This window comes from Marmota flaviventris, chromosome 6 (genome assembly GCF_047511675.1).
Source record: "Marmota flaviventris isolate mMarFla1 chromosome 6, mMarFla1.hap1, whole genome shotgun sequence".
Lineage (NCBI taxonomy): Eukaryota > Metazoa > Chordata > Mammalia > Rodentia > Sciuridae > Marmota > Marmota flaviventris.
Genome location: NC_092503.1, coordinates 124,227,080 through 124,248,853, shown reverse-complemented (window position 1 = coordinate 124,248,853; position 21,774 = coordinate 124,227,080). Strand labels below are relative to the sequence as shown.

Here is a 21,774-nt window from a genome sequence, read left to right as displayed (position 1 = left end):
CTAAGAGTGCAGGAGCCACAGATGTGGCCTATGTTACACAGGGGCATGAACACTGTGTGGGCAGTAGGTGTCTCTGACATTCTGGAGAGACCCTTGCATCTTGGAGTTAGAACAGCAGAATAACACACTTGCTAAAAAGGAAGGAAGTAATCTGATCACAGCAGGGCTCACTGTCTTAGTCACTGTACAATGTAAACCACACAAGAGAGCTCAGGATATGTGCATGCTGTTCACATTAGGCTATAAAAGAGGAAAAGGTCTTCCTTGGAGGCTGTAGTAGAATTTTTGTGTCCTTGCTATCTTCAAATTCTTGCTGAGCAATTTCTGAGAAAGGAAAGTTCAAGATGCCCTGTGGGACTTCCTCCCAGCTCACCTCATCTCTGCCAGGCTACAGAGCAGCTGTGCTTAAAGGTTTTGAAACATTGGCACCAATGCCCCAGATGTTATAAAGAACACTGGAAAATTACTCAGAACTTGAAGCCAGCATGCTCATGCAGCATCTGCAAAATGCCACAGATTCTGGCTCTCATCATTGTATATGTTAGATGAATACAGGTAAGTTAAATAGTGGAACTTAGGGTTTCTTGAGGCAAAGCTGGGAATCAAACACAGGCCTCACATGTGCTAGGCAAGTTCTCTACTACTGAGATCTATCACTAGCCTAATAGTGGCATTTTTAATCCAGATATTTCAAGGAAATCAAACAAGATTTTATGACATTAGTACACCAATACAGAGGCATAGCAACAAGTGAAGCACTCTCAGTGCTCAGATAGTGAGATCATTACTGGACTTGGATACCCAGAGATAAATTCACAGGAATCAGAGGGGTTTTATTTTTATTGTGATAATGGCAAAGTCTTTGGAAAATAATATTTTGCAATATATCATGGTAATAATAAATTTATTAATCATAAAACTATGATAACTCTTGTTTTCATGTCAGTCACAAATTAGAGTTGGTTTACTCTATTCCCTGCTCTGTGTTCTCTTTGCTTTGAGTAAACACCTCAGCTGGTCACGGTTCTTCACCTACTGGGTGACAAACTTGCCCCAGTCCTGTAAGTTATTACCACCTATTTGGCACTATAATGACTTAGTCAAAAGGCCCTTCCACCAGCTTACCAAGTTTAACTGCTTCAGCATGGTACAGAGTGCTGTTAGGGAAGGCAAATCCATTTATGGACCACCTATCTATATTCCACTAAGAAGAAAAGACCTTATATACATTCCCCAGTCCCAAGTCAATCAACGTGTTTCCACATCATTGAGAAGGAAGGAAAGTGCTGCTCAGAGCAGGGCTGCACAGGCTAAGCTCCCTGAGATGCCTTAGGAGCTCTCAGCAGAGGCTGACACCCCGGCTGTGTGGATCCAGTGTGGTCACTTGGTGGTCTTTGCAGCCCATCCAGGTCTTGTAGACTCATTTGCTCTGGGGAAGAAGGAGAACCAGTCAGTGTTCAATTGGTGGCAGAACATTGCTCTTTATTCCCTTACACCTCTCTCTCCTCAGTTCCTCAAAAACCAGACTTGGCCATTCTCCGAGGGAAGTAAATATCCTGACTTTTTTTCTCTCTCATCCCATTTTCCTGCCTTATCAGGCTCCTCTGTGTGTCTATCAGCAACATCACCAGTCTTTGTTTCCACCATGGAAGAGAGTGAAAGGGCTTCAGGATTCAGATTCTAGATCTGGAAGTGAGACCCAGTGCCCCCTCCTCCACAGACAGTAGGAGCCTCCCAGAGAGGGCAGCTCCTGGTTCTGCCAGGCTGGACAGGGGCTCACTCACACAGAGCCCTTCTTCCCCTTAGTTCCCAAACCTCCTCCCATGTACAGGCAGGTGGTCACCCAACAGGGCTTCCCCACTTGCAGCTCAGCATCCCTCCCTCCCAGCTGTGAGCCAGCAGCTCTTAACTGGACAGTCCACCAGGAAGCACAGGGGCACCAGCAGGCACAGCCTGGAAAAGCATGCCTGCCACATGATCTGCTGCTCCCCTGCCTACAACAGCCCAAACAGAGGAGACTCAGAATCACTGACCCTCTGCACCTGCCCAGGCTCTCATTCTGCACTTTTGCTTCCTCCTACCTGCACGGTCTACCCACCCCTGAGAACCCAGCTCTTCCCCGTGGGTTCCTTTTTCCTAAGGCTGCCCTGAACTCCCTATGTCCATTCCTGGCATGAAATCCTGCAGGCCACAACTCTCCCAGCCCATAGGGGTCTTCTCCCCAAAGCAGATTAAAGGCCTTCCTGAGATCCTGCAGTATGGACTGCCAGCCCACCCTCTGCATCCTTAAATGGCCATGGCCACAATCCGGGTCTCCCACAGGGGGCACTCCTGTAGAGGGATCTCCAAGGGTGATATTTAGTGCACATTATCACATGGGCACTGGAGAACTGCCTTTCACACCATACAGCTGAAACTGGGAACGTCCTTACTGAGATTCAACATTTAAAGGAGGAATTTGCAGAAATAAGCAATAGGCCTTTCCCACTCTTCCCAGGTACTGCCCTAGTGACATTCCCCATTTCTGACCAGAGGAAAGTAGAACTAACATTCCCCTGCTGCACCTGTCAGAGAGGCCACAGGTGGGAGCAGCAGATGGCACATAGCTGCCTACCCTACTAGAGGAGTCACCTGCATGGGCCTCTGCTCTGGGGCAGTCTGCCCTATCTGTGGTAACCAACACTCCTAGGGGCTACACTGGAAAATGGTAGATATAGGAAAAAACTGTAACTATAACTGCCCCAGAATGGGCTGGTCTCTCTCCCCAGATGGTCAAGGACATCAGCTATTCTACTGTCCATGTCATCTGCAAGGCCACTCTAGGAGGAAGACCTGTGTGGTGGGGATAGGGTAGAGACTGGGAGGCTCAGTGACCCTGAAGACACACTCAGGAGACAGCTTCTGAGGAAGGACTAGAGAAACTACCCACAGGGCAGAGGTGGTGGCCTGGGATGCAGAGCCATGGCCTGCTCTATACGGCCTCCAGGGACTGCACTGGTGGAGTGCTGGCCCTGTGGGTCTTTGATTATGTCAGCTGGAGAGACTGGGGGAGAGCAAGGCAGACAGGAAGGGACCAGAGGCATTACCTCTGTAGAATTCCTCTTCAGTTTCTAAGAATCCAAAGATCACAACTCATTGACTCTGTGTCCCCTTCAGGCCATGATAATCTAGTCCACACCAGCCACCATTCCCAGCCCAAACCCTGGTCAAGCCAGCAAAGTGTGAGAGAAAGAGACATGGACAGAGCAGGAGCCACAGCTACAGCCAGAAGAGGCCACAGCAGGACATTCAAGGATGTTACTGCCTGGCTTTTGGCAGGACTGAAGATTCTAACTGGAGACATGGCTCCCAACCCCCACAAATACACAGCCTTCCAACCCCTGTTCCTGGTCACCTCCACGGCTCTCTGTGCAGCAGAAGGCATGAGGGGCCCTACATCCCAGGCAGGCCTTCACATCTACAGCCAATGACCACTTTTCTCACCTGAAGCCTCTGCAGCTGATGGCGTCTTGCTCTTCTTGCAGCAATAGACACAAACAGGAATCATAACTGTCATAATCAGAAGAACAGCAACAGATAGGAAGATGGGCCATCCCTTCCAAAGTCCAACACCTGAAAACAGGATTGTTACACTCTAGGTACCAGAACTTCAAGGCTTCTCCCTTCTCACCACCCTGGTCACTGACCAACGTGGTTGGGAACCCCTACAGGGACCCCAAAGCTTACCACAGGACACAGGGACAGTGGTGTTCTTTCCAATGTGTACCACATGGCAGCTGAACCTCTGCTCCTGTCCTTGGGGAATCCTGGTGGACAGCCAGGTCTGGTAGGTCCCATTCCCATAGGGAAAAACATCCACAGAGTCCTGGGTGTCCTGACTCAGGAGTTCCCCATCTTGAAGCCAGGTCACAGAGATATTCTGGGGATAGAAGCCACAAGCCCAACATGTCACGTTGATGGTGTCCTCAGAGGTTTCACCACAGGTCATATTCACTGTTGGTGACACTGGAGAAGAAAGGGCAGAGCTACTCAGACATGGGACCAAACCTCATGTCCCTCTCAGGGAGGGAATAGGGCTGGTCTTCTCCAATCTCTGACTCTGGCCTAAGACCTCATTGACCCCAGACCTTCTACAAGTCTGTTCTCAGCCTGGAGCCTGAGTCATCTGACAGAAGGATGGGCTTCTGGCCTCACATTCTCACTCCACATGTTCATGTTGAGGAGAGGTTGTTACAGGGACTCTGGTATGTGAGGTCATCAGGGGTATTTTGGGGGACTCAGGGTTGTGGGGACAAGTGGGAGCTCTATGATAGCAGGCAGGCAGGCAGGTGGGGGCTCACTAGTGTCTGGCACATACACCCTCCTGACTCTATCTAGTGGTGTGACAGGACAGGCAAATCACAACACAAACTCACACAAGGTCTCCTGGGCAGAGGCTCCAGGGGAGAGGGAGGAGCCCTTCCAGGAGACTTGATAAGTCCGAAGTTTTCCACAAAGCTCTCCCTGCACTTGGGCCCAGATGTCCTTGCTTTGAATGCCATCTTCATCCCAGGAATTCTTGACTTCCATAGCCAAGGTCTGAGCTGAGGATGGCTCCACTCTCAAGCTGCGTGTCTCTGGGTGATAGGAGAGGAAGGGCTCCCCATCATAGTAGATCATCCAGAAGCTCCTGGTGCAGTTGTCCTCTTCAATCTTGCAGCCCCAAATCTCCTGAAGGGAATGAGACCCTGCCCCCACGCAACAGTCACTTCTCCATCCCCTGGCCCCTCTGCCTCCCTGCCCTCCAAGTGAAAAATTCCAGCCCACAGAGGACCTCAACCTGGCTCTCCTCAGTGTCTCCTCACTGTCAATTGCAGTGAGAACAGACAGGTCCCTGCTCTTTGCCCCCAGCCTTCCTGGAGTAAGCTCATGTCACCCTTGCTCCCACCCACACTCACCTCCTCTCTGCTCCTGCTGGGCATTGATATCTGCCAGGGTTGCTTTTGCTTTCTTGATGTGCTCTTTCAACTCCTGGATCTCTATGTTCCACCTCTCATTTCCCAAGGGTTTTTCTGCCCATGGCCCTTGGGGTTTGGGGCTTTCTTTAGAGTCACTATCATAGTGAAGGAAGAGCTGATGGTCCCAATAACCATCAGCAAAGGACCTTGATTGCACTAATCCACCTTGGGACCTCACTGTGAGGTTATAGTGAAGACTGTGGTTCCCTGTGGAAGAGGAAGCAACAGATGACACCTCTTCCTGGAAACAACTTCTCATCAATGCTCACCACAAAGGCTCTGCTGTCCTGAGCACCTGAGGAGGCAGCAAACACACACAGACAAAGGGACAGAAGAAAGGTTCCCAATACAATGCAGATAGGAAAGTAAAGATGAAGGAGAGGGGAAGTGAGGGATGGAGAAAGGGGAAATGGAGAGGGGCAGGCATATAAGCCAGGGCCCAAGACAGGGGAACAGGTTGCCTAAGTGTATAGGAGAGAGTTCAAGAGGAGAGGCTGGCCTGCAGGGGCAGGAGGAACAGGAGGTCCAGATGTGCACAGCAGGGAAGGCCCAGGAAGGGTGGAGGGAGGGTGGACCCATGGTCACACATGTGCAGGGGATAGGGCAGGGGGGCAGGGGGCTGAAATAGGGGTGCTGCCTCTCTGCAGACTTCTCATGGATAAGGTGGGACAGGCAGGTTGGGGCAGTGTAAGGGAGGGTTGTGGCCCCAAAAGTATTGAGCAGGGTTGTACCATAAAGGGATGTAAAGCAGTAGGTGGGTCCAACTCAAAAGATCAAACATCTGGAGGCCCTAGGTAGGGGAGGTAAATGGTCCTATTAGCATCTCCTGAGAAAAGGCAGATGGCAGTGTTTTCAAAGATCTGATGTATCTTTTCAATAGATAATGCTGGAAAAATTGGATTTCCACTCACAAACAATGAAGTTGGACCCTTTACTTATTCACAGATGGAAATTAACTCTGGAATAGAAATTAACTCTCAATGAGAGAGTGCTTGCCTAGCTTGTCCAAGTGCCTGGGTTCAATATGCAGATTGTATACACACACATACACACACACACACACACATAAACTCAAAATGCAAACTATAAAACTTAGAAGAAAACACATTGGCAGCTACATATAGTGATATATGCCTGTAATCCCAGCTACTCAGGAAACTGAAGCAGATGAATGCAAGTTCAAGGTCAACTTGGGAAACTTAGTCAGAGACCCTATCTCACAATAAAATTTTTAAAATGCCTGTCATGTAGCTCAGTGTTAGATTTCTTATTAGCATGTGAGAGATTATAGGTTCAATTCATATTACTAATAATATATATATATGTATATATGTATATACATATGCATACATGTATGTATATATTAGATAAACATATTTGTTAGAAAATGTATTGGTAATAATCTTCAGAAAAAAGAATTGACTAATTTTCAATGATATGACACCACAAGCACTTGTCAGACACTATAGATAACAATTGATAAATTTGACCCATCAAAATAATTAACATAAAAACATCTAAACACCAAAGCATACCCACAGAAATGGTGACCTGCAGAATGGGGTAAAAATATTTGCAATACTTGAGCTGGGGTAGAAATCCTCAGCTGTAGAGCACTTGCCTAGTATGTGCAAGAGCCTGGGATTGATCCCAGTTCCCAAAACAAGCAAACAGAAAAGGATCTTGACAACTCAAAAATAATATAAAAGTTGAATCTATTCAGAATTGGGCAAAATATCTCTACAGCCAGTTCCCTGGTAGATATACAAATACCTAAGAAGCACATGAACAGATACTCAACATCATCAGTCATTAGGGAAATGAAAATAAAAGCACAATAAGACTCCATATTGTACACATGAGGATGGCTACCATTTAGAAAAAATGAATGTGGAATGAACAATTTCACAAATACATAGAAAATTGCAGCACAGGTGAATTGCTTACCTATGCATACAATGGTGCAGCTGCTATGAAAATAGTAAGGGGGTCCCTCCAAATGCTCAAAAGATACTTTCTGTATAATCCAGTTACTGTATTTCTGGCCATAAACACAACAGTAGTGAAGGCAGGTAAATGCAGAGATGTGCACACCCACATTAATAACAGCATTGTTCCAAAAAGCCAAAAGATATAAGTAACCCAAGTACCCATCAGCTGAGGAACACCTCATCAAAATGTGGCTTATATGCCAAAGGAATATTATTCTGAATTAAAAAGGAAGGGCATTCTGTTAGTTGTTACACTATGGATGATCTTGAGGTTACTATACAAAGTGTATAAAGGAAGAGGGACAACTTGCACAACCTGGGGGAGGCCCTTCACAGTGGAAGGGCTGGAGTGGAGCAGGTCACATCCCAAGAGAGCATCAGGTTAGGAAAACATAGGGGCCGGGGGTGTTACTCAGAGGTGGAGTGCATGGTTGAGGCCAGGTTCAATGTCCAACACAAAGAAATGAACAAACAAATAAAAAATATCACAGGACGAAAGTGGTGATGGGAGAGGCCATAGTTGGGGAACACCAGGACCAACCAATTACCAAAACACAAATTTGGACACATGGCTGAGGGAGCCAAAGCCCTCTAAGGTAAAGGAACCCCCCAAAAGAGGGAGAAGGGCAAAGAGCAGGAGGACCAAGAGCCTTTTTCTAATATGGATGGGAAGGGGAGGAGGGAAGGGCAAGAGAGATTAGTAGCCTGGTCAAGGAATGACTAGGGGTGGGGGTTGAACACAGCATAGAGGTGACCCTAGGAGAACCGGGTTAGGGGGAAGACAGGGGTGTTGCTCTGGATGAAGGCAGATGAGAGTGGCTATAGATTGCAAAGGTCCCACCAGAGGGGGCTTGTGACAGGTAGAAGTTGGTGAGGGCTCCAGGCAGGTAGGCAGGGGTGGTGAGGAAAAGGTCCCACAGCAGAGAGGTGCAGAGGGACCAGGGAGAGATAAAGTCCAGCACCTGTAGGGTGGAGAGTAGAGGTATAAAATGGGCAAGGGTTGGATAAAGAAGTGGGCAAGAGACCATCAGGAGGGTGATGCCCACACTGGGAGAAAGAGGGCATGATGCTGAGAACAGCAGGGAGGTCAAGGTATCCTGCACTGTGCTCAGAGCCAATGACTGTCAGCACCAAGACTCCTGCTGGGGAGGGCTCGGAGCAGTGGGATGAAGAGAAGACCCAAGGACAGACGGCTCCACCAGAAACAGGGTCATCAGGCTGGGAGTGGAGCTCAGTGGCAGAGCAGTTGCCCGGCATGCTTGAGGTCATGGGTTTAATCTCAGCACCACAGAAAAAGAAAAAGGAAAAGGAAAAAACAAAACCAGTTGGGTTTATCAAATTTCTAATTTCATTCAACAACGAAATGGGAAAAAATTTCTAGAATTCATGTGGAACCACAAAAGACCCTGCTGTGGTTTAGATATGAGGTGTCCCCCAAAAATTCATGTGCGAGATAATACAAGAAAGTTTAGATGTGAAATGACTTGGTTATGAGAGTCTTAACCTAACTAGTATTAATCCCAGGTAGGAGCTACAGAGTGGTAACTGTAGGAAGGTAGGTTGTGGCTAGGTAAGGTGGGTCATTGGCAGTATGCCTTTGGGGTACATATTTTGTGTAGTTGGGCGGAGCTCACTCTCTCAGCTTCCTGGTGAAATGTCCTGAGCTGCTTTCCTCCAACTCACTCCTCTTCCATGATGTCCTGCCTTACTTAGGGCCCCAAGGAATGGAGTCAGCCATCTATGGATAGTGACCTCTGAAACTACAAGTCCCCAAGTAAATTTTTCCTCCTCTAAAATTGTTCTGGTCAGGTCTTTTGTTCACAGCAATCAAAAAGGTGACAAAAATAGACCCCCCCAAAATCAAAACTGTATTGATCAAAAAGGACAATGCTGGGAATATAATAAAACCAGATTTCAAAATAGATTTTAAAACTACAATAAATAAAGCATAATGGTATTGGCAAGAAAACAAACATGACGACCAATGGAAAGGAACTCAGAAATAAACCCATACATGTAGAGTGAATGCATTCTTGACAAAGGTGCCAAGTGTACAGAATATGAAATTGGTATCTCAATAAAAGCTGTTGAAAAAAACAAGCTATTCACAAACATAAGAATGGAAATGGACCTTCATATAAGCCCTTATATGAGAATCAAACTCAAAGTGCACAAAAGATTTAAATGTAAGTCCTGAAGCAGGGTATGGTAGAGCAGGCCTGAGTTCTAGTTACGTGGTAGGTTGAGGCAGGATGAGCACATGAGTTCAAGACCATCCTGAGAAAAAGAGGAAAAACACTTACCAAAACACACACACACACACACACACACACACACGCACACACACCAACTGAAACTACAAAGCTACCAGAAGAAAACATAGGAGCAAAGTCCCTGACATTGGTCTGGATAGAACTTTCTTGGATATGATCCTCAAAGCACAGGCAACAAAAGGAAAAATATACCAATAGAAAAGCATTCAACCAAAGTGTTTCTGCCCCCAAAAGAAAATAATTAAGAAGTGAAAAGAAACTCATACACTGGAAGAAAGTATTTGCAAATCATACATCAGATAAGGGCTACTCCCCAAAATATACAAGGAACACAAAGTTCCCCATAACAAAACAACAAGCAACCCTATTTAAAAATTGCCAAAGAAGTGAGATTCAAGATGGTGCACTAGAGGATGTCTGCATTTCCAGTTTCTCTGAAACTTGGGATGCAAATAGTAGGTGTACTGCTTTTCAGAGAGTTAGGTAAAAGAGGAAATTCACTGAAATTCAATATTAGACAGTCAGAGGCTACTCAAGACTCAGAAATCCTTGTGCATTGAACAAAAATTAAAAATACATTGGAACCAAGTTGGTTGTGGCACTGGCTCACCACAGAGAGGAGGAAAGATACAGAGAAAAACACACTTGGCACAGAAAAACCTGTAGATCAGAAAAACAGCATGTATTTAACTGATCCACTGGCCGCACAGTGAACAGGAGTTTGAAAAGAGTTCTCTGTTTCCTAACTGGCAAGCAGACAGCTGAGACAGGAACCATTCTGAGGAGGCCATGCTGCAGCTTCCTGCTTCCAGAGTCCCGGAGATCCTAACAAATATCTCTATACTGTCCAGATGAGTACCCACAGTATGGCCTGGGTTGTACCTAGAACAATAAGTGAAACAGGCACACACAACACTGTGTGTGTCGGGTTGGGGGGGCGGACTTCAAGTCAGAAATACTGTGAGAATTGCAACTCACTGTCCCATTCAGTCTGGTGGCTCACGTGACCTCCCTGAAGAGGGTTGGGAATCTGAAGGAGGGCATGAGCACACTCAGGGACTAACCCTGGGAAGGCCATATTTGTGGGCAGCTGAGTGTGTGACACCTGTGCAGGGTTGGCTCTCCTGCCCCACAAGTAGAGTTCTTGGGAAGTTCAAGAGATCCAGACTTCCAGCAGAGATCTGCATCTGCCTGGCCATAGAGTGTGTTGACCTAATCTCTCCAGAGCAAATACCATCCAACCAAGTTCCAAAGGCTTCAAGCCGCAGCCACCAGATCTCCCCAATTGGAACTCTGTAGCAGGCTAGACTCTAGGAGTGCATCAATCTGGTCTGTGAGAGAAAACTCCAGTCAACAGTCCTTCCCATTCCATCACCCCTTACACTGGTAAGAAGCTGAGAGCTATTTCAACCAGCTTCAGTTTTAGACCATTCCTGTTGGCAACTTTTGAGAGCAATAGAAAAAGAGGAAGGGGTTAACAACTCCCAGAGCTTGGTCTCCATCTCTCATATAGCCCAAAAGAGGAAAATTCTTTTACTTATCATAAAATGTTGTATCCTTTTTTGGTGTTTTTATTGTGCTGAATATTTCATGAATATATATACCTATATATATTGGTTTACATTTTTTTTCTCATTTTTAGCATTTTTTAACACTACTTATTTTCCCTTGTCTTTGAGAACTAAAATGTTATTTTTTTATGTTTTATTTTAATTTGTTTATTTCCCTTGTTCTCTTTTTCTCCTTTCTTTTCCCACTAACAGCCAAATTCTCTTTCTCTCTCCCTTTACTTTTCTATTTTCTGGCATCCTTCTTTACAGCCATCACTTGCTACATCTCTTCTGTATTCACTCTGCTTACATTTTGAACATTCTAAACATTCCTTTACTATCCTATTTTCTTCTCTCTCTCTCTCTCTCTCTGTCTCTGTCTCTGTCTCTGTCTCTCTCTCTCTTTGGAATTGGAGCTTGAACTCAGGGACACTGAACCACTGAGATACATCCTTAGTGCTTTTTTGGGGGATTTTATTTAGAGTCAGGGTCTCTCAGGGTTGCTTAGAGCCTCTCCATTGCTAAGCCTGGATTTGAACTCACCATCCTCCTGCCTCAGCCTCCTGAGCCACTGGGATTATAAGCCTACACCACCACACCCATATTCTTCTCTCTTCTGAACAGCATTTTCACCATCTCTTCGAATGCCTAATTAATATAACTCCTGCTCACATTATTCATGTTGTTGCAAGTATTAGTTCTGTGGCTGCTATAGTTGATACCCATTGTTTATTTAATACTGTATCTAGGTCATGGCTATTTATGTTTTTGCTATTGGCAACTGCTGACCCCACTATTCCTAATTTTGTAGTATTAGTGTTGTAAATGTGCACTTTTAGTATTAGTTTTAATGCTGTACATTATTTGTTTCAGTGGTTGAGACTTTTGTTTTCCCTTTTTCTGTGAAGTGCTGGGAATCTACATGGACACCACACGTCACAGGGTAGACACTCTGCTGCTGAAATAAACCAGCAATGAGACTACATAACTTGCACATGCAAAAATTAACCACACAAACTTCAGCAAAATTAACCACACAAAGAATAAAAGAGAAAAAAATACACCTAAACACCAATGCTATGTGGAAATGGCTAGGGGGGCCCTTGGGTCCCACTCCTGGACATCCACTTCTACTGCAAAAAAGAGAGAGAATGAACACAAAGGCTGTGGGTACCACTTTGCAGAGGGTTCTCAGTCGAGAGTGCTCTAGAACACTGTGGTAAGAGAAAGCTATGGCCTAAAAAGGCCCACACATAACAGCAAAAGAGAAATCTATCCTAACAGATGCATAAAACCCAACACAGGAAATCTAGAGTCATGAAAACCAAGCTAACAACACCTGCTAAAGTTCATAATTCACCAGAAAATAACTAAAGATATTCAAGTGGGTGAAATATCAGATAAAGAATTCAAAAGAATGATTATAAAAATGATGAATGAATTTCAAGACAACACAGGAAAATCACTGAATGAATTAAGAAAGTCAGTGAAGAGTATGAAAGAGAAGTTAAATAAGGAGATAGAGATATTGAAAAGGAACCAAACAGAAATCTTGGTTCACAATAAGTCAATTACAATCTACAGTTGAAAGTCTCTTTAATAGAGTAGGTCATGCTAAAAACAGAATCTCAAAGTTCGAAGAGAAAATGGCAGGCCTTGAACATTCAGACAATATTACAGAGACTAAGTAAGGTGGCTAGAATATATAAGAACTTTGGGACAACATTGAGAGACCAAATTTAAGAATCCTTTGTATTGAAGAGAGTTATGGGAGACAGGCTAATGGCATAGATAATCTCTTCAGGGAAATAATAGAAAAATTTCCAAACCTTGAGAATGAGGGGCCATCCAATACAAGAAGTATTGAAACCCCAAACAGACAACATCAAAAAAGAACCTCTACAGAACGTATAATTAAAATGCTTAACATACAGAGCAAGGAAAAAATGGTAAAAGCCTTTGGGAAGAATGTCAGGTCACATTTAAAGGCAATTCAATCAGAATTACATCTGGTTTCTCAGCACAAACTCTAAAATCCAGGAGGGCTTTGAATGATGTGTTCCAAGCCCTGAAAGAAAATAACTGTCAGCCAAAATGGCTATATACAGCAAAGCTCTCCTTCAGAATCTAAGTGGAAAGGAAAACTTTTCAAAATGAGCAAAAAAAAAAAAAGAATTTATGAGTCCTCTGCTGGTTATTTTTGAGCCAATAATTCACACAGAAGAAATAAAAAAAACAACCCCAGAGTTCAAAAATGGACAAGTGTCATTTGAAGTGTCCCTACACAAATGAGAAACAGGACAAATTAAACATTAGAAATAAATCAAAATGGGGGCTGGGACTGTGGCTCAGCAGTAGTGCACTTGCGTGGCATGTGTGAGGCACTAAGTTCGATTCTCAGCACCACGTATAAATAAATCAAATAAAGATCTATCAACAACTAAAAAAAATTTTTTTAAAAAGAAAGAAATCAAAATGGCAGGAATTTATAGACACCTCTCTGTAATAACATCAAATGTAAATGATCTCACCTCTCCAATTAATTACACAGGCTGGCAGGATGGACTAGAAAACAAGACTCAACTGTATGTTGTTGTAAGAGGCTCATCCTCTAGATAAAGAGAACCACAGGTTGAAAGTGAAAGGTTGGAAATGGATAGACCATGCAAATGAAGTCCCCCCAAATCATGAGTTTACACTCTCACACCCAACAAAGCAGACTTCAAGACAAAATTAATCATAAGAGACAAAGGTCACTTCCTAATGGTAAAGAGAACAACAAAGATAATGGAAAAGAGAACAACCCAACAAGAAGATTTAACTATAATAAACAGTTAAAACAAGGGCTGGGGTTGTGGCTCAGTGGTAGAGCAATTGCCTAACACGTGTGAGGTACTAGGTTTGATTCTCAGCACCACATATAAATAAATGAATAAAATAAAGGTCCATCAACATCTAAAAAATGTTTTTAAAAAAGTTAAAACCCAAAATGTGGTGCACCTAATTATATAAAACAGTCACTACTCACATGAAAGAATCAGATAGATCCTGGTATAATAATACTGGTTGATTTTAACACACTTCTCTCATCAGTAGATGAGTCATCCAGACATAAATTTAGTAAAGAGTTTTATAATGAAAAAAAATATTATAAATCAAATAGACTTAACAGATTCTAGAGACTATTTCATCCAACTGCAGCCAAGTACATTCTTCTCAGATGCCCATGGACTTTTCCCATAAACAGATCATATATTAGGCCACAAAGCAACCCATACCAAATTTTAAAAATTGATACAATTCCTTGCATCTTATTTGATCATAATGGAATGAAATTAGAAATCAACCCCCCAAAATACCTTCAGAACCTATAAAAACATGTGGAGACTGAACAATACACTTTTGAATAATTAATGAGTAATAGAAGAAATCAAGAGAGAAACAAAAACAGTGATACAACATACCAGAACCTTGGCAACACTATGAACTAAGACACAAGTTTATAACTATGAGTGCCTATATTAGAAAATCAGAAAGATCCCCGTTAAACAAAGGAGGCATCTCAAAATCCTTGAAAAACAAGAACAAACCAATTCCAAAACCAGTAGAAGGGAGTGAATAATTAAGCTCAGAAGGGAAATTGATGAAAAAGAGAATACAGAAACAATAAAAAGGATCAATGACATGAAAAGTTGATTTGTTGAAAAGATAAAGAAGATTAATAAGCCCTTAGCTGAATTACCAAGAAAAAGAGAGAAGATCCAAATTAATCAAATTAGAAATGAAAAAGGAGAAATCACTACAGATATTACAGAAATCCAGAGGTTTATAAGGACAGTTTTGAAAACTTATACTCCAATACATTGGAAAACATAGAATCAATGGATACATTTCTAGACACATATGACCTGCCAAAATCCAATCAAGAAGACATAGAAAACTTACATAGACCAATAACTAGAAAGGAGATAGAAGCATTAATAAAAAGCCTTCTGTTATTGTTTAGATATGAGATGTCCTTCAAAGCTACGGAGGGTGCATCTTTATACTAAGGAATACTTCAAACCAAGGGGTAAAGAAACCTCTACAATGAAGAAAGAAATTGAAGACACAGAAGATGGATGAGACCTCCCATGCTCATGGATAGGAAGAATGAATATTGCTAAAATGAACATAAAACCAAAGGCAAGACACAGACTCAATGCAATCCCCATGAAAATACCAAAGACATTTTTTTTCACAGAATTAGAGAAAAGTTTTATTGTGCAGTTAGAAGATTGAAAGATCCAGAACAGCCAAAGGAATTCTGAGCCCAAAAAGCAATGCTGGAGGCATTACAACACCTGACTTCAAATTGTACTACAGAGCAATAGTGACAAAAAAAATGCACGGTACTTAGCATAAAAACAGATACTTATACCAATGGTACACAACAGGAGACACAGAAACAAACCCACACAGATACAGTCATCTGATCCTTGAAAAAGGCGCTAAAACACACACTGGAGAAAAGACAACCCTGTAAACAAATGATGCTGAAAAACAGGCTTTGCCTATGTGGAAGATTGGGAGGTGGCGTTTATCTCTCACAGTGCACAAGTCAACTCAAAATAGATCAAAGACCAAAAATGGGAATTAGACCAGAAACTATGCAACTCCTAGAAGAAAAAGGAGGTTCAACACTTCACCCAGATTCAGGTGATGACTTTCTCAACAGGACACTTAAAGCTCAGAAAATGATGCCCATAGTTAATAAATGTGATGGCATCAGATGAAAAAGCTTCTGTACAACAAATAAAACAATTAAGAATGTGAAGAGAACAAAATAAACTGAAATTGGCTGCTATATTTTATATAATTGTTTCTGCAAAAGCCCATTTTTTGGATTCTAATGTTTGACATGGTTAATTCTTATTAATTTGTTGGACTTTATTGTTAATTATGCAAATAGATAATTTTTAATTTTCCACAAGTAAAATTTCACTATTAGTGGTTTGAAATGGATGATAAGCAAACCAATTTGATATAACATATGAACATTTTCCATTGTATTATAACACTATACACTTTCTTGACAGTTAAATTTTTAAAAATGTTTTTATAGCATGTATTATATATGTTTATAGTATATGTAGTAAATAAAAATATGGCCAAATGTAAAAAAATCAAAACTACACTGAGTTTCATTTGACTCCAGTTTGAATGGTAGCCATCATGAATACAAAAAAAAAAAGAAATACTGACAAAGATGTGGAGAAAGAACAACAATGTTAGTTCATTTGTAAATTAGTAAAACCACTATGGAAATCAGTATGGAAGTTCCTCAGTAAACTAGGAATGGAACCACCACCCAGCTGTACCACTCCTCTATATTTGTACTACAGAATCAAAGTCGTCATACTGTCATGCAAATTCATGTTTATAGCAGCACAAATCACAGTAGCCTCAATAGGGTACCAGCATAGATTTCCATCACTGGATGAACGGAAAAAGAAAATATGGTATATATAAATGATGAAGATTTACTTAGCCAAAGGAAGAATAAAATTTTTGCATTTTTCAGGAAAATGGATAGAACTTTGACAATATTATGTTCAGTGAATTAAGTCCAACTCGGAAAGTCAAGGGTCATATGTTTTCTCTCTTATGTGGAAGCTAGAGAAGACAAACCCAAAGAAAGCTGGGAGGGTCTCATGAAAATCAAAGGAAGCTCACTAGAGTAGAGGAAAGGAATCAGGGGAGGGAGGAGGAGATGGAAAGGGAAAATACTGGGGAATGATATTAGACAATTACATTGTTATATTGTGTACATGTATGTATATGCAAACAAACTCTACCATTAAGTACATCTATCATATCAATTAAAAAAATAGAAAACAAAAAATGGACAAAGAGCCAGGCACTATGGTGCATGTCTGTAATCCCAGCTACTTGGGAGACTAAGGTAGGAGAATTTCTTGAGCCAAGGAGTTTAATGCCAGCCTGGGAAACAGCAGCAGACCCACCTCCAAAACAAAACAAAACAAGACAAAAACAAAAGAACAATACATTGGGGCAAATACATAGGAAAAATACTAATCACTCTTAATAACAATAGCAACAACAAAAAAGTAATTAGGGCTGAGGGTGAAGCTCAGGAATAAAGGGATTGCCCAGCAGATACAAGACCCTGAGATTAATCTCCAATATATTTATCTTTAAAAGTCCCGAAAAAACAAGAAATTGTGTTATTTGTGACAATAAAGATGAACCTAGAGGACATTAAAAGAGAATAAAACAGACACAAAATGATATCACTTATATGTAGAGATTGGGGCAGATAGGAGGGGTGCTGGTTAGCACAGGTAGAGTAGACAGAGGAGGGGAGACACTGATCAAGGAATACAAAGTTTCAATTAGAAAGGAGAAATAACTTCTATGCAGTTCTATAGCACATCAAGATGATTACCGTAAATAATAATTTAGAGTATGTTGCAAAATAGATCAAAGAGAGGATTTTAAATAATCTGACCACAAGGAAATGATAAATATTTGAGGTGATGGATATGCTAATTACTCTGATTTGATCATTATAAAATGTGGATATGTATCAAAATTTCACATTGCATCCCATAAAAAGAAAAGAAAACTTGAAAAAAAAAACCCACTCCAACTAAAAATCTTTTTTTTTTTTTTTTTTTTTTTTTTTTAACAGCAAAATACAGGCCTGGGAAGGGTGGGTGGGAAGAGGGTGGTTACAGCAACATTAGGTATAGCTACTCTAGGTAATGACTAACAGGAAAAGAGAAAGGATCTAGTGGGGAGGGTGAGAAGATGAGGGGCAGACACCTTAGAAGTAGATCAGAGAACTGCAGGCAGGAGGAGAGAGCAGGGAGGTGGAGGGCACCAGGACAGACAGGGTGGGGTGTGTGAGTCATGCAGCTGAGGAGGCTTGGAGAAATCCAGTGAGAACAGGGGAGTTATAGGGTAAGGGGAGGTATAAGGGGGGAGAAGACCCTCCTCCCTTAGGCAGCAGGAGGCCAGGGGACCTTGAGGGTGGAGATGAGAGAAGTCACTGGAACAATCTCTTGGCCCAGAAGTCCTCAGCTTCTAACCTCCCTCACTTGAGTGTTTGGAGTAGTCAGTACCCACAGCGACAGGAAAGACAGTGGGAGGCTGGGATAGCCCTACAAGCTCCTGGCAGGAAGAAAGGAAGACCCCTAACTCCAGGTACTGAAGACTCAAGTGAGAACACGCAGCTGACTCCGGAAACTGTCCACCCCCCCCCCCATCCCCGCAGGGATTAGTGGTTCCATGAAGGCAGACCTCCAAGGGTCCTTGAATATCTCTCAAAGAGTAAAGCAGGAGGCAGACCTGGGGACTCCAAGGCATCCTAAGAACCGAGATGTTCAAAAAGGAAGCACAAGGCTCAGAGCAGAGGGAGGGAAGCGAGTTAAGGCACAGATCCACTTGGGGAAGGTGATGAGGAATGCGCCCTGAAAAGCGGAGTTGAGGTTTTGTTGGAAACAGGCCGCCTCCAGCTCCGGACCCCTCCTTAACCCCCCAGAGCCCGCCAAGTGGGCTCCACATGCCTTGGAAGCCGCTGGACGCCCTGGATCTCTCAAGCTTTTCCAGCTCTGAAGACCCACAGTTAGCGCACTCACCAGCGGCTGTACCCAAAGATGCACAGATGGCAGCTCCTGCCAGGAGCAGCATGACAGGCTTCAGCCTCATAGCGCGCGACTTTGCCGCCCTCCCAGCTGACCTGCAGGACTAGTCTCAAAGTTCCCGGGAAGAGAGGCACAGGTGAATTACCTTGCAAGGGGTGTGGTTCAATAAGCACTCACCCAATGAGGACATACCTCTGACTCTAACCAATCAGGAGCAGAGAGGGAGGAGCTATGCTTAAAGTGGAAATTCCCTGGAAGCACAAGGCCAAGCTAAACCTTTCCAGACTCTGGGAACTATCCACCAAGTCCCTACAGCCTCAAGGGCCAGAAAAGTGCCTGTGATTTAGGATTTCCCAGGTAACTTAGACGTGAAGGTAAGGGCAGCTAGGTGAATGCTTGAGGGTCAGATTCTGAGCAACTGCCATGGCCCAACCTTAGAAACACTGCCACATCACTGGGAACCTAGTGGAATCCCGCCCACAGAGAAACATGGGTCTCCCCAAGCTCCTGTAGCACATTACCCCATATGGTCAGCTCTAGCTTGTTCCTTCTATGGCACACTTCCGGAAGATCCAAGCCTTGTTACTCTCCCAGCATACTGCCCTCAATCAAGTACATTCACCAATAACCAGATTCCAAGAACTCTTTGTAAGAATTCAGCCTCCTCTACTCCCAGAAGCCCCTTCAGCACTACATCACTCAGGCTCCAAACTCCCTAAGAGGCTACAGCCAGTCTAATCTGCTCCTTCCCCTGCCATTGACTCCAAGATCCAACCAGGTCTCCTTTCCTCTGGCCACATCCTGTAACTGCCCTAGCTATCCCACAGCAATGCATGAGCCCCATCAGACTGCTCTCCATGGGTAAATCCAACACCAACCAGACTCCCTTTGCCAGACCACCTTAAGGCATCTGCATCTCTGGGCCCATTTGACCCTCAAATCAGAGAAATCTATAAGCCCACTCTACACCTCTCCAACCATTACAGACCCACCCCCTTTCCCTACTTCACTTAACTGCATCACCACCCTTGGTCACTTCTAATTGGCCCTTACCTCTGCCTGTATGGCTTCCCCAGTCAGCTCCTGAAACCCTTTTACAGCTTCACAGAAACTACCTTAGTCCAGACTTTCATCTACCTTCATCCAGGAATACTGCAAATGCTTCTTCCTAAATATTGAGCCTACCTCCAGTTGTCACCATAATGCCTCAAGCCAATCCACAGCTGCTGCATCTGCTGATTTTAACACAGGATGCCTCTACTCTCCCAACAAAGCCCACAGGTGCCACAATCTGCTGTCTAGCATCACCCTCTTCCCCCATTTCCCTGGTGATATCTCCCCTAGGCTGAGGTCAAAACAGACTCCCCTGGTCTCCTTACCCTGTCTGAACAGGATGCTACTGCTAAGCAATCTTCCTGGCAACTGCTCCTGCTTGCCTTCCAGCCATCAGACCCGACTACATCCTTAAAATAATCCCATGAAGACAGTGGTGATGGTGGTACAACCGCATGACTGTACCAAAAAACACTGAATTGCACTCTTTCAAAGTCTGACTTCTGGTAAATGAATTATATCTCAGTACTAACAATAATAATATGCTTACCAGACAGCTGCTTCTGCTGGAAGTTTGCCTTCTCCCCAACACACATTTCCTGGTCTTTGGAACATGGAGTCAGTTGTTCTGTACCTTGGCTGCTTAGCAGAACCACTTGGAGAGTCCTTAATATCCTTGTGCCCAGGCCACGTCCAAAACATATTCAATAGGTAAAGCTAGGTGGGAAGTAGGCTGCAGTGTCTTTTAAAATTCCTTTAGTGCTGTAAATATGAAGGAAAGTTTCATAATCCAGGGTTCTGGCCCATGATGGTTCTAGCTGTGCCTTGCCTTGAATCCCTCTTACCATCCATGACATCCCCCTGGACTGCAGACAACTTCAGGATCAGAAATTGTTCATTTCATCTTTGTTGCCCCTAAAATGCCTTTATAAAAATGAACTCTACCTACCCTTCCTAACTATTCCCTAAGGCCCTCCTCTATACTTTTTCTGTGGGTGGAAAGGCCATTCATGGAGATGTTTTGGCAAGCTCTTAGACTTACTTTCCTTTTTATTAACAGTCAATTTTTTTGTTTTGTTTGTTTTCAAGCACAAAAGGGGTTGAAGGATTAGGGTCCAGTCTTCTTCCTGAGAGGCTATTTTCATTAGTGAAGGTTCCCAAGGTGGTGGTGATGCAGAGTGGGAGAGGGAACACAGCTCTCCTGACAACTGGTCCCAAACCCTTTCCTCCCTGTTGTCTACCCTCCTTCCAGGACTTCTTAGGTGTGGCAGCTCCAACAATCTGTCTTATTCTGCTTATTCCCCCAAAAGACTGACTGCCTTAATAATTACATGCTAGTTTTGCTCTAGGACATTTACATATGACAGCAAGGAGAGAGCCTCAGAGGAGGCCCTGCAGGTCTTGGGCTCAGGATTTGGGGCTCTGCAGGACCTAGGCCTGGCTGCCCCTTCCTCTCCAAGACTCTCAGGTAATCTTCTGTGCAAGGAGCTTCTGCACCTCCCCTGCCCCTATGCCCCCTTCTTCTCTGCCTCACTAAACACACTCCACTCTCCCCTTAGGGCCCCTGGACTCACAAGAATACCGAGGGCTTTCTCCGCGCTGACCTGCTGACCTTGAGCACCACTGCTCAGTTTCTGAATAGAAACAGAAACCACCCAGCTCTGACTTACATAAGCCCGGAAGCACACTCTCTTGCCCTAGTTGGGCGGCGATTTGTGCCGGGAGACTTTACTGGGATTGCAGAAGATCACAAGTCACGCCCACTTTGGCCCAAAGAAAATAAAAATTGTTGGTTGATATAAACGCAGATTGAAGGTGCTTATGGGCGCCTGGCGGGAGGCTAGCGAGCTGCATCTGCGTTTGGGGTTCTCTGGCTGCCGGGCTGTGAGAATGCAGACCCCGCGGCTGGCTATGTCCATGTAGTGAAGTGGGATGTGCAGTGGGTCACAGTCCATCCGTCATCTACCCGGATTTCGCCTGTGGGTACCGATTTTAGCTTCTCCCATCTCCTCCCTCTGGGGGCCGGCCTTTGGGTTCTAGGATCAGAAAACACTTCCTAGGGCTCCTTGCCCGCCAGGATTCAAATTCCCGCCTCAGCGTGGTACTGATTCCTCCAGATTACAGGGTGGAGGGGACCAATTCCAAGAAAAAACCTCTCAACGGACCACACGGGGGCGCCGCTAAGTTGCTCTTGGATCCTCCCTGAGCAGCCAAGGAGAGGGCTGGGTGTCAGAGGGTGATGAGGAAGTTTCTGAGCACTT

The 21,774-nt window shown here is 43.9% G+C and overlaps 1 protein-coding gene and 1 long non-coding RNA gene across 2 annotated transcripts; one reads left to right on the top strand and one right to left on the bottom strand.

Moving 5' to 3' along the window:
- Window positions 1-887: 887 nt before the first annotated feature.
- Window positions 888-21,200, bottom strand: LOC114084375 (MHC class I polypeptide-related sequence B-like). The gene is made up of 7 exons (XM_071613576.1): window positions 21,088-21,200; window positions 20,064-20,275; window positions 4,938-5,204; window positions 4,416-4,727; window positions 3,727-4,005; window positions 3,484-3,612; window positions 888-1,429 (listed from the first exon to the last, which is right to left on the bottom strand). The coding sequence occupies exons 2-7, from the start codon at window positions 20,107-20,109 to the stop codon at window positions 1,311-1,313; spliced, it is 1,152 nt and encodes a 383-aa protein (XP_071469677.1). The 5' UTR covers window positions 20,110-20,275; window positions 21,088-21,200; the 3' UTR covers window positions 888-1,310.
- On the top strand, window positions 20,721-21,316 carry LOC139706058 (uncharacterized). The gene is made up of 2 exons (XR_011707777.1): window positions 20,721-20,981; window positions 21,073-21,316. It is a non-coding gene; the product is annotated as an uncharacterized lncRNA (long non-coding RNA).
- The last annotated feature ends 458 nt before the right edge of the window (window positions 21,317-21,774 follow it).

Bases quoted from the DNA above. Each gene is read 5' to 3' on its own strand.
- LOC114084375 (XM_071613576.1), bottom strand. From the start codon at position 20,109: ATGTGTGTTGGGGAGAAGGCAAACTTCCAGCAGAAGCAGCTGTCTG. The intron at 4,006-4,415 runs GTGAGTTTGTGT...TTTCTTCTCCAG, and splicing joins CTCTGCCCAGGAGACCTTGT to TGTCACCAACAGTGAATATG. The intron at 1,430-3,483 runs GTGAGAAAAGTG...CTTCTTCCCCAG, and splicing joins ATCAGCTGCAGAGGCTTCAG to AGCAAATGAGTCTACAAGAC.